Source organism: Musa acuminata, chromosome BXJ1-1, assembly GCF_036884655.1.
Source record: "Musa acuminata AAA Group cultivar baxijiao chromosome BXJ1-1, Cavendish_Baxijiao_AAA, whole genome shotgun sequence".
NCBI classification, from domain to species: Eukaryota; Viridiplantae; Streptophyta; class Magnoliopsida; order Zingiberales; family Musaceae; genus Musa; species Musa acuminata.
In genome coordinates this window covers 5,361,945-5,374,548 of record NC_088327.1, presented here as the reverse complement: position 1 = coordinate 5,374,548, position 12,604 = coordinate 5,361,945, and the positions used below count along the sequence as shown (strand labels likewise).

Genomic DNA, 12,604 nt, shown 5'->3' with positions numbered 1-12,604 from the left:
ATAGATTCACTAGGACGATTTGCTTCACTTAACATGTCCTTTCCCACTTTGACATTTCTCCTCCAATATTCGGTAAAGAGGACATGTTCTTGTTGCCATAATCACCCCTGTCACCATCTACAATTATGTCAGCTTGTGGTGTGCCTTTGGAGTTGGGACTGCCCACTCCACCACCACGAGAGCCTTTTCAGCACCTAAGCTTTCCAACAAATTTTGCTGCGAATCTACCAACACCACAATCTACATAAGATCAACTATACTTCGTTTGTGGAGTCTGTCATCAACATTTTTAGTAGATTATTTGGATTGGGCAACATAAGGGATTGGAAGATTACCTCTGGATCCACTATGAACATTCTAACACGAATAGCGGAAGAGAGTTCCCTTGAGTACGCATCCGATAGACTTCGACGTGTTGTGTCAGGGTGATATGGTACGCCAAATTAATAATGTTATGTCATTCGGTATTTATGGGTTGAATTCACCTTATCAGTCCTTGTGGATCCATCTAAAGCCTTAAAACAAGAAACATTTTCTATATTTACAATAGTGTCTCTCACGTATGAGTTAAGAATTGAGCTATATATATGATATGATATGATATGATATAACCATACAAAAATTATACCCAACAATGAATTATAAGAATATGAAAATTCTTAAAATTATGATTGTGAAATGTAGAGTTACACCCAACTAAACAAGGAATAAAAATATTCCAATCATTTTAAGCCTATTAATGACATTTATAGATATCCTTCCAATGTTTTGGATTGGCATATATGTCCCTCTAAATTAAATGTCACATATTATATCTGGACATTTGAGTCAAATCGGACTAATCGTATGTACGTTTTTGGCCTTTTCTTAGACGCTCGCATATAGACCTTCATAGCGCAAGCAACTCCACTGGCTTTCCGTTTGCGATGGAGGAAAAGGCGGTCACACTTACACCGCCGTCGACGTCGCCGGCAATCGATCCCAGGAGTGGTTTCGACGCCGTCTCCAGGACTTTCCACAGCCTCCGTCCGCCCGTACAGTTGCCGGCCCGCGATCGGCCGCTCTCCTTCACCTCCTACGCCGTCTCCCTGCTCCCATCCCCGCTCCCTCCCCTCCCAGCCGTCGTCGACGCCGCCACTGGGGATGCGCTCTCCTTCCCCGATCTGCTGTCCCAGATCCACTCCCTCGCAGCCGCCCTCCGCACCGAGGTCGGCCTCTCCAAGGGCCACGTCGCCTTCATCCTCTGCCCCGCCCGCCTCGACGTTCCCCCACTCTACCTCGCCCTACTTTCCCTGGGCGCCGTCATCTCGGCTGCCAACCCCGCCTCAACTGCCGCCGAGCTCGCCCGGCTCGTCGGCCTCTCCAAGCCCCGCGTCGCCTTCGCCACCTCCGAAACCGCTGCCAAGCTCCCTGGCGACGTTCCGACGATCCTCCTCGACTCCCCTCGGTTCCGGTCGTTCCTCGCCGGCAGCGGAGGGGAAGTGCCGCCGGAAGAGGAGGTCGGGCAAATGGATGTGGCCGTCATACAGTACTCGTCGGGGACGACGGGAATGGTGAAGGCGGCAGCCCTGTCGCACCTCAACTTCATCGCGATGGTGGCAGGGTTCCACGCTTCACGGAAACTGCCGGCAGAAAGGAGGCGGCGAGAGGCGCCGGATGTGACGGTCGTCGGAGCGCCGCTTTTCCACTCTATGGGGTTCTTCTTTTTGCTTAAAGGAATAGCACTGGGGGAGACCACCGTTGTAATGGGCGGCGGCGGCGGCGCGAGGGAGATGCTGCGCGTGGCGGAGAAGTACCGGGCGACTTCTTTGACGGCGTCGCCACCGGTGGTTGTTGCGATGGCAAGGTGGGAGGAGAAGATCGACCTGGCAGCGCTCGAGTTCGTGACCTGCGGCGGAGCGCCGCTGCACGAGGCGGCGGCACACCAGTTCATATCTCGATTTCCCGGTGTGGAGCTCCGTCAGGTTGGGTGATTTATATTAGTACTTCTCTTTTATTTGTTTATATTAGCCTTTATTTGCATGAGACAAAAAAATTATAAATATAAGTTGAATTTTTATAAGCGAAAAAAGGAAAATAATAGTCTAAAATTGTTACGATAAAAGTGTGGCAAATAATTATACAGCTCTTTTCCTTCCTAAATAAAAAATGAGGTGGATTCAAAGCTCTCTCAGGCCATTGGCTGAGAGAGGCGGGTCACACGTGCGGTTGTCGTCCTACCGTCAATAGCACGACACGACGCGACGCGTGCGTCAAACTTGGTCGTCGTCGGGGAGTTGATTGGAAGTCCAACCCCTGTCGCTGCATTAAATCATGGGGGATAACAGAGCCATTTTTACTAGGTAATGCAATAGTACACTCTTTGAGTCATCAGTTTCCTTAGGTCTTTCCTTGCAATAAATAATCTAGTAATGCTTGTAATAATTTACCATGGCCAGCTATGATTGCTGGCACTGTCAGCTTCCTTGAAGCCAATACACAGTTAGGCAATTGCTTTGCATGTGGCCAACTGGAACAGATCTCAAGTTTTATGGAATGTTGTCTCTTGAATAAACCTGGATAATGAGATCCCTTGGCTTTGAAGGAAGGACAAGACTGATGCACACGATGTTCTTATTGTGGCCCTAACAAACAGCAATATTAGGTACATTAAAGGCAGCTGTTGCACTAAACTTTTCTTGGTATAATAGATGACGAATGCAGAAATTTTCTTTTATCGTCTACTTCTCCTTTTGTATAATGCTACTGCATCATCTGCCAAATTCCAATAGATTCTGATGCTATATTGCAGGGTCTGTAGTACCGAACTGTACCGCCTGGTACGGGTGGTACGTACCGGTCCGACAGGTTGCCGGTTCGAGTGCACTGTAGCAGTGCACTGTACTCGGCACACCTGAGTGTACCGCTCGATATACCGTACTGTACCGGTACCGAGCCCAGATCGAAATACCGGTATGGTACGGTATTGCGAACCTTGCTATATTGTGTAAAAAAGCTTACTAATATTTTAAATGAATTGTAAGTTCACCTTCCATCTTGTTTTGAGCCCCTTCTAATGAGTTAATAATTCATCATTGGGATGAATGATTGCAACTGAACATGGCAAATCATAATAGTTGTTTTAGACAAATCACTTCTATGCTAATAAAAACAATAAATCTCGAGTTATCATTTTGATCTCTCTAAAATTATAATAGTGGTCATTTCATTTTTTTATAGCTGTCACTGCATAGGATGAGTTCACTTAGTCTCCCTTTGGTATAATATAATAAAATGATGGAATAAGAAGTTATTTAGTCAAAACAAATATAGTCAATGGAGTAACCTATCAGGTTAAAAACACAAAATAATCGACTTTCTTGATTTTTAGGTTTATTTAGTAAACTGAATGAGATTACCGGAAATAGATTGTTTTGGTAGGATAGGAACATGCAATCCACAAGTGTACAGTTTCACCATGTTCTCAAAGTAATGCATGTTATTTTCATGACATTGGTACACGAACCAAAAGGAATTTTAGAAAGTAGTACTGTATCTTCATTGAATAGACCATTGCTTGACCAAGATGAAACCTTAGAATTTTTCATGTTCAAACAGAATAGAAGTTGCTGCAGAAGCCAAACCAAAATTGAAAGAAACATTTTAATTTCAGCTTGGGTATATTTGATAAGAATTTACCATGCGATGTGGATATTTGATTACTCGTTTTATTTATTTATTTAATTTTTGCTTTTGTGATTATATATTTTTAAAGATTATTATTTAGTTTTCTTTATGAAAAAGAGATTATTATTTACCAGGGTTCATCTTATTGATCTGTATCAGTATAGTAACTGGCTATTGATATAGTACGTATTGAACTGTACTGATGTATCGTGTGTAAGTATGGCAATACGTACCGATGACACAAAAAAATGATAAAAAATAGTTCAAAAATTCTTAAAATAGAAAATTAAAGATTTTTAAGTTAGAAATAAATTTAATTTTAGTATAATTTTAGCAAAAATAATCTAAATTAGGACTGAACAATGATATTTTTTTGGGCTTTGAGTAGCTTTGTGGTATATTTTGGACTGTCCTTCGGTTGAGGTTGAATTATCCGCAAAGAAATGATTTGAATTATTAGATTATTTTTTAAATAACTTAAACTTTAAGAGTCAAATAATTTAAGCAATCAATCGATGAATATACTTGGTTCTACCATAAAAAATAATGACATGACTTCATGGGTGATGAATTGGGGTCCTCGATCCTATGTATCTGTAAAGCAATTTGACATGTTTGTTGGACCCAATCTTGAAATAGATCTTACGACATAATATTGATACATCATATGCTATTGGTGCATCGATATGGTGATTGTTGTAGTCTGATCGTCGTGAACCACACATGTTCAAAGTGGCTCTTAAGACAAGTATGATTGTAGTATATATTGGTGCGGAGTATGAAAAAAATCAAAACTTTTACTTTCATCACTGATTTGCTACTCTGTATCATAAGATCGATCGTACTACTGTTCGGAGAAGAATAACCAACTATTATCATACTGGTATTGGCTATAAGATTCTCCATAATACGACAACTGTTAATACGAAAAGCTTTGCTCTATGTTTATATCATGTAAGCTTTGTTGTAACTACTCAAAATCATCTATTGCCTTTCCTTTCCCCTTCTATGTGTAAACTTGATCAGTACCTCGCCAGCTTCATGGTATGAATCTTGGGTGATGTGTAAAATACTGCTCCTTGATCCATGCACCACTCTTAAACTGTGTAAATGGGACCATCAACTCCCCAACGTCGTAGCCATCATTAGTTGAGGCACTATTGTCAACATTGTTACTATGTTTTTAAACCTAGTGGGTTGTTAAATGCAATTAAGAATGTGTCTTATCACCCAACTCAATTCTTTCCAATGATGCAATTGATGCCACTACCTTCCCCTTTGCCTTTGCATTTGCACGCTCGGTGGACGACTGTGATGGTTAGGTGTCTCTAGTTTCTTGAATAGTTTGACTCGATGTTGGCCGACCCTTTCTGCCATGTTTTGACCAAGGGAGATTTTCAAGTTGTTGAGGATATACGTCCTTTTCTTTTATTACCTCTGTAATAAAATATATTAATTAAATATATTAATCATAACATAATTAAATACATTAATCATAGAATTAACATATTTAATTAATCCCTAATTAGTCCTCTTTTACCATTATAAACATATCAAATACCCTGATAGGTATTAAAGATATTGAATTGACCCAAAATAAATCAATTCAATAAAATCATTATTTATACCACTAATCACAACATTAAAAACTTAATTAAAATATAGCTAAACCTATTATACCATCACATAAATCACCTTAGTATGCAAAATATAAAGATTTGACCCATTATCTAATTACAAAAAATTAATATTAATCATAATATTAAAGACCTTAATTACTCCTTAATTAACGCTATTCTATCATAAAAAATATATCAAACAATATTTTAGACATTAACCACATAGAATAGGCTTAATCATTTTATAAATCAATAAAAATCTAGAAAGAGAATACATACCTCTCGATTAGAATGTTCTTCCTCTGAATTAAGTATTAATCCAGCTAAATTAGCCTCTTGAATTTGATCTAATCCATAAATCACTGCCTTGTTAAGTTTAAAAGAATTCAAATGTGAGAATGAGAAAGAGATGTGAGTGAGAAAGAGTTAGAGAAAGTGAAATGAGTCGAAAGAGGGGAAGGAAAGGGTTTAAAAACCATTTCTATTGGTTCAAATGGTCGAATTGACCGTTTGAAACAAGGTAATTTCAACCCTTGATTGGTATTAGTTAAAATTTGACTATTACCGACTGATACAAGTCGGTAATGATCGGATTTTGATCGTTCTAATAGATATAGACCTCGTATCGCTAGATACAGGGTCATGTGATGTGTATTGCTCGGTATGGGGCGATCCACGTATTGGTCCCATGTCGAACTGGTACATACTGTTCGTGCCAACACCAAATTTACTATTTATAACCTATTTTAAATTTTTTTAATATTTCTAAGTTGCACCTTTGCAAATAGACATAAAAATATCATCTTCTTCTTCCTCCTCTTTTTTTCCTCATCCTTCTCTTCTTTTTCCTCCTCTTTTTCTTCCTTCTTGGAGGATGATGTCAAAGGGGTGATGAGCGGGGTTGGATGGCTTTGAGCGACGTTAGCAATGGCAGTGAGCGACAATGACAACGAGGATGAAAAAAGTGCTTATGAAAAAGAAGATAAAATCAGTAATACTAGGGCTCTAAATAGTAAAATAATATATTATTATTTTAAGGGATTGTCAATAGTAGAAGAAACTGAATAGTAAGCTTATATTAAAATTGAAATTTACCTTCCTTCTTGTATAATCAATTGCAATGATTTCAATTTTGGCTGTGAATCCTGAGCCAGTACTTCTTGGCCCTTGGTGGACTTTAGCTTCATCTAAAGAAACAGGTGTTGCAATTTTTTGTCATCTTAATTACAGCCCTTGATGCCCCAGTATGTTAGAAGAAAATATATGGTCAGTTTATGCATATTTGGATGGATAAAATTAAAAATCATGCAACTTTTTCTATGAGATAATAATGATGATTGAGTAAAACATTTTCTACTGATCCTTCATTTTTCTCTTTGGCTTTGAAAAATCAACTGATAAGATTACATCCATTCTTCATGTCAGGGTTACGGATCCACTGAGGGTGGTGGTATAGCAAGGATGATAGATCGTGAGGAATGCCTCCACCTGAGGTCTGTCGGTCGCCTGTCACAGAATGTTGAAGCTAAGATTGTGGATAGTGTCACAGGTGAGACCCTGTCAATTGGCCAAACTGGAGAATTATGGATTCGTGGTCCTTCAATCATGATAGGTAATGTAGCATAATGCATTCTTACTTGTCTGAACTCAAGTGACATGAGCACTCAACCAAAAGAAAGATATTTGGTTGCTCATTGTTTTCTCTTATGTCAGGTTACGCAGGAGATGAGAAAGCAAATGCTTCCACCTTTGCTACCGGTGGCTGGCTAAAGACAGGTGATCTCTGTTACTTCAATCAAGATGGGTTTCTTTTTATTGTGGATAGGTTGAAGGAAATGATCAAGTATAAAGCTTACCAGGTCAGTGCAGAATTCTCATCACTGAAGTAAATATGCCAAGACTTCTCATCTGTTGCAATGTGGACGTTTTGCAGGTTCCACCTGCTGAGTTGGAGCACTTGCTTCTATCACTACCTGGAGTTGCTGATGCTGCTGTGGTTCCGTACGTATCCAGTGATGCAACTTCAATGCACTTTATTTATACGCTGTTCATGCATCATTATCATCAGTCGTCATGAATTTTTGGGCTAAATACTCCATCAATCAATAATCACAACTAGTTTCATTAATCTGCACTCAGACTATTTCTGCATTGAAACATCAATGCAGTATTAGTACGTTCAGTATTAACCTATTAAATCATTTGATATTTTCTGCAATCAAGAAGGAAGTACCTTGAACTGTCTGTAAATATTGACAGCTTAGTTGTTCTTAAACCAAGAAAATAAAAACATCGCTTGTTCATTAAGGATCCTCTTTGTTGATTAGTTTGAGTTTAGATTCTACCCTCTTCTTCCTTAATGATTGTTTGCAAAATAACAGTTATCCTCACGTGGAGGCAGGCCAAATACCTATGGCATTTATTGTGAGACAGCCAGGAAATAACCTCAAAGAAACAGAAATCATGGATTTCATTGCAAAGCAGGTATCTTTGTTTATGATTCTGCTTCAGTGTTTTTGTATTTTAAGAATTGAAGCACAGAACGTGATTTTTGTTTTGTATTATAGGTAGCACCATACAAGAAGATTCGCAAAGTTGTTTTCACCAGCTCTATACCGAAAACAGCATCAGGAAAGATCTTGAGGAGGCAATTGCGCAACCATTCAATTTACAGCTCCATGTCCAGACTATAATGTGCGTCGAGTTATCTGCACCATGTCATGATCATGAGTTTTCAACCAAAGTCCCATTTTAGCATCTTTGTCAAACTCTTTTAGATGATCTGTTTCACCTACAAAAATCTGAAATGACCTCAGGATATCATCAGTCTACAGTATTTTCTGATTACTGTTCTTTGCATCTTGAGCTTTCAGGATGCTGTAAGTTATTGTTTTTTTGCATCTTAGCTCTATTGTTGATTTCATTTGTTTCCCAATGGCTGTTTGGCTCTGAATTATTGTTCTTTGCATCAATTAATGTCATGGGCTTAAGCCTGTAACCCATTATGTGTCAACCAAGTCAACAATAGTGGCATCTTAATGTAATTTCATATTGAAAGTGGGTGAAAAAGACTCAAACGCATCAAGTTAATGGAAGGATAATTACATTGGGCCGATTGATATGTATTGGGATGGGCCAACCATATGTGATTTGGGTAGACCCGATTAGGTTCGGGTCGGATCTTCTCCTATTTGTGTTGCCCTTTCTCCCTTCCCAAGCCGGCGTGAATGAGTTTCTCTTTGCGTCGTTGTCTTCGTAATAAGCCTTTCTTTGCCTCTTTAGCTTCTCCCTCGTCCTCTCGATCTAGGGATTCTTATCACTTCTTCTCGCTTGTTGATTCGTCTTCCGCCATCGTCGTGTTCGTGAATCATGAAGCTCGACGCGAGTGGTCTCCAATACTTTCCTTCGGTCACCGGAGGCGGCGTCGACGGTCTCGGCGAGGACCTCTTCGCAGCCCCTTCGTTCCAACTCCCGGATTCCTTTGATGTCTGTTTCTGATGGGTTTGTTGGTTATTTGATATGATGACGGGATTGTTGTGATACTCGATGTATTGATTTGTTGCCACATTTTGTTGTGATACTCGATCCAGATGGTGAAGCCTGCGAAGGGGACGACCACGCTGGCTTTCATCTTAAAGAATGGTGTCATTGTGGCCGCCGATTCTCGAGCTAGCATGGGAGGATATATCCGTAAGCATTTAATACTCCATGTCATTGGGAGATTATGCTAGAGCTGTTTGCATCTTGTGTGTGCCTCTGGTTGCTTGATGATTAACTATTAAGCAAACAAGAAACTCGTGATATTTGACACAGTGGAGATCAACTTAGCGTGGAGATCTTCATTATCTGATAGTTCACCTAGTATTGTATTAAGGATCAACTTGTGATGTATGTCCACAATTGCGTTTGATAAAAACTTCGAAACTAGTTTGATCTTCTTAGACATATATTTCTTGTTAAAGTTTTGACGAAGCAAGTGGAGTTATTTGCTTTTACTTTTTCTCCTTTCTTAATCACAAAGGGATTATAGCATTATTGTTATTATGTGAACTTAAATGAGCATAGAGTGACTCAAGGAAAATTAGCTGATATATTCATTTTTGAGAAAGCAAATGAAACTGAGGTTAAGATATGAGTTCTTTCTGTATGCTAATCACGATAATATTGGCATGGTTGACACAGAACTAAGATACAAATGACATCATACTGATGCATATTCGCAGAGTTCAGTGTTTTCAAAAGGTGTTTGGCCGTTGACCTAGAGGCTCAGGCAAGGTGAGGTGAGTCTTGAGCACCTTGCAAAACCTTGGGGCGAGGCATTGCAACGAAGCACTGCTCAGGTGCTCACCTGAGTCCAAGCGCCGAGCACTTGAGCTTATGGTTCGATTGAACGAGTAAGTTAGTTCAATCAAACCAACTAATGTACCCTTACACCTCCCCCAATCGCGTGCCCAACCCAGTGAAAGCAAAACCCTATGTCCGTCGCTACAGCTTCATCTACTGTTGTTCGCCACTGCAGCTTCGGCCATCGCCTTCTCCTTCCCCTACCTTCCTCCACAGCCGTCAGTTACTTCTCTTCTCAATTCATTCTCTCTCATTTCAATTAACTTGCTGCACCATATTGAGATGGTGCTTACTCACTTTGTTAGGAGTTAACCCTATTTAGTATCATATTGAAAATACTATTTAGCACAAGTCTTCGTCAGTAGAACCTTTGTTTAGCATATCATTTTTATTTGATATGTCATTTTTATTTTTATGATCATATTTATCAATAATAATATATTTTTAATTTTAATATTCTAGAGTGCCTCGCTTAGTTCGCCTTGCACCTTGGTTGTTTTGTAACCTTGGCGCATAGCGCTTTTAAAAACAATAGCAGAGTTACACTACTGCCACAATTTTCACCATTACCATAAATTTTAGCCAGAATTGCAGAACTATGATTGATTGAGATAGACTCATCTAAATCTGCCAAACTAGTAGGTAAATCAGTATACAACATTCATTGACTCTCTAGCACCTTCTTGATTTATTGTTCTACATCATCTGTTAAATATTCTGCATCGGTTCCTGTATCTCTGTCCATAACAAGAATTATTGCAAGCCCATGAATATAGAAAGAGCTTGATTCTCAAACTCTTGGCATTTGAATGACTCTTCAATGACTAAGAAATGATTTAAAAGTTTGCAATTCTATTAAGGATGGTGGTGCTGGTAATGTGGAGCCTCACACTAGCAAACAACAAGAAGTTTCTATCCTCAAACAAATGCTTATTGCCAGTAATACAGTCTCAGCAGTAACACTTGTATTGTTGTTCCAAACAAATTCACTTCCGCTAGGTGTCTACGATAGCTAAGTATTGCTTCTTCAGCTGCTTATTGCTTTTGCACAACCAGGAAGTATCTCATGCATCCACATCTTGAAACTGTTTTGCACAGCCAGGTTTGAACATTGCATTGTCATCTTTTCAATTTCCACAATTTGCAGTATCCATAGGGTACACCAACTTAATATCTTCCTTCCAAATGTGAACTGGATTTTGTTCTGCTTTCACATTATGCCAGGATATATGAAAAGGCACACATAAACCAAGATAGTGACTCTGGTACTTATCACTCCCATGATATCTTTCATCTGCAACTTCTCTGTGTTAAGAAAATCATCTAGATCAATCCATATATGCTCGGTACAATGGCTGGTGGTGCTGCAGATTGCCAATTCTGGCACAGGAACTTGGGCATCAAGGTATAGCTGTGCTTTTACTCATCCATGCATATTTGTGTGCATTGTCCATTAGTTGATCTGTTTAATTTAGTGGAATTCCCACCTTAGTTATGCTATCATTTGCTTATGGAATATTTTACTAGTTATCAGTTTCATCCTATACAGCACTGCCTACAATAACTGGCAAACAAGAGATGGATCTCAGTCACTAGTGCTTCAAAGCTATTAGCAAACATGCATTACTCTTACTGTGGAACGGGCCTTTCGGTAGGGACCATGATTGCTGGATGGGATGAAATGGTATACTCAAGTTCCAAATCAGTCCTTTTCTTCAGCTGTTTGACCTGGTCTCTTTCGTCTTGGGAACCTGGATTGTATTATGTTGACAGTGAAGGTGGAAGTCTCAAGGTAACACACTTTTCAGTCGGGTCAGGAAGTCCATGAGCTTATGGTGTTCTGGATAGCGGGTAGGCATTCGTTCTGTTGCTGTATTTTGTCATGGTAGTTTAAAAGCAATTAACTCATGTTCATTGTCACTTAGTTATCACTATGACACGACACTTGAGGAAGCTGCTGAACTGGCATGTCGAGCCATCTACCATGCAACATTTCATGATGGAGCTAGTGGTATGCTTATTTCTTTTTCTCAGTTATTGTACATTCTCTAGCTACTGCTAATGATAAACTTCCTTTCTTCACTCATGGTGGGTTCTTTTTCAACTAAATTTCTTTGATCGAATCTACCTACTAGTTTGAACTACTTTTTTATCATTATCACCCAAAAATGGTACAATTATGTCCAGAAAAACATGTCAGACCTGTTCTCCTAACTCCATTGATTAGAGAATTGCCTGTTGCCTTTGATGTTATAGACAATCAGATCAATTATATTTTTACTGAATCTAGATACTGTTGTTTGTGTTAGTAGAATAATATAAAGTAACTTATTTTATGAACATTTCGATTTAAGTTCTGCATTCATGACAATGAAAGCAATCATTCTATACTAGATGTCAGGACTGTGAAGCTTTTTCTTGCAGTTTTTCATGTCGGGCCTGATGGTCGGAAGAAGCTTTCTGGACATGATGTTAGTGAGCTTCACCGCAAGTATTATCCTGTCGTCCCAACGTCTGTTGAGCAAGAAATGGCTGAAGCTCCAGCAGCCTGAGAGACCAGCCTTATTGATGTTTGTGTATCATCGAGATTATGATTGACCACTTCCGTCGGGGTATATTGCAGACGAGGCAACTTGATGTAAGCCACGTTCTGCTATCCGTATAACTTATTTGCATCGTAACGACAATTCTGTGCCCAAAATGAAGGGCCATCAGGTAGTGTTCGAAAGTCGCATCTGCCTGTATTATCAATGTTGATGTGACCACCAATTACTATGTTTCCAATAGCAGTATAATATACGTCATGTCCTTTATTCATCCCATCGATCTGTCGCTCATGCCCCACGTCCTTCTTCTACTCCAATTTACTCTCGTTCGTTGCTCCACCGGCAAAGGATGACATCCACCACAATGGATCGCTCATGATGTCCCGTGTAGAGTGTGTCCAGCTAACAAAACAACCTTGGCAGCCAACA

At 39.5% G+C, this 12,604-nt stretch overlaps 1 protein-coding gene and 1 pseudogene across 2 annotated transcripts; both read left to right on the top strand.

Annotated features, from left to right (window-relative positions):
- The first annotated feature begins 925 nt into the window (after window positions 1-925).
- Window positions 926-8,208, top strand: LOC103986804 (4-coumarate--CoA ligase-like 7). 2 transcript variants are annotated; one of them, XM_009404909.3, is made up of 6 exons: window positions 926-1,964; window positions 6,711-6,897; window positions 6,999-7,144; window positions 7,219-7,286; window positions 7,667-7,769; window positions 7,853-8,208. In XM_009404909.3, the coding sequence occupies exons 1-6, from the start codon at window positions 927-929 to the stop codon at window positions 7,976-7,978; spliced, it is 1,668 nt and encodes a 555-aa protein (XP_009403184.2). In that variant the 5' UTR covers window position 926; the 3' UTR covers window positions 7,979-8,208. The 2 variants fall into 2 exon arrangements, with proteins under 2 accessions (XP_009403184.2, XP_064983613.1); XM_065127541.1 differs by having other exon boundaries at window positions 7,219-7,290.
- A 446-nt stretch (window positions 8,209-8,654) lies between these two features.
- On the top strand, window positions 8,655-12,446 carry LOC135676092 (proteasome subunit beta type-5-like; annotated as a pseudogene).
- The last annotated feature ends 158 nt before the right edge of the window (window positions 12,447-12,604 follow it).

Bases quoted from the DNA above. Each gene is read 5' to 3' on its own strand.
- LOC103986804 (XM_009404909.3), top strand. From the start codon at position 927: ATGGAGGAAAAGGCGGTCACACTTACACCGCCGTCGACGTCGCCGGCA. The intron at 1,965-6,710 runs GTTGGGTGATTT...TCTTCATGTCAG, and splicing joins CCGGTGTGGAGCTCCGTCAG to GGTTACGGATCCACTGAGGG. The intron at 7,770-7,852 runs GTATCTTTGTTT...TTTGTATTATAG, and splicing joins TGGATTTCATTGCAAAGCAG to GTAGCACCATACAAGAAGAT.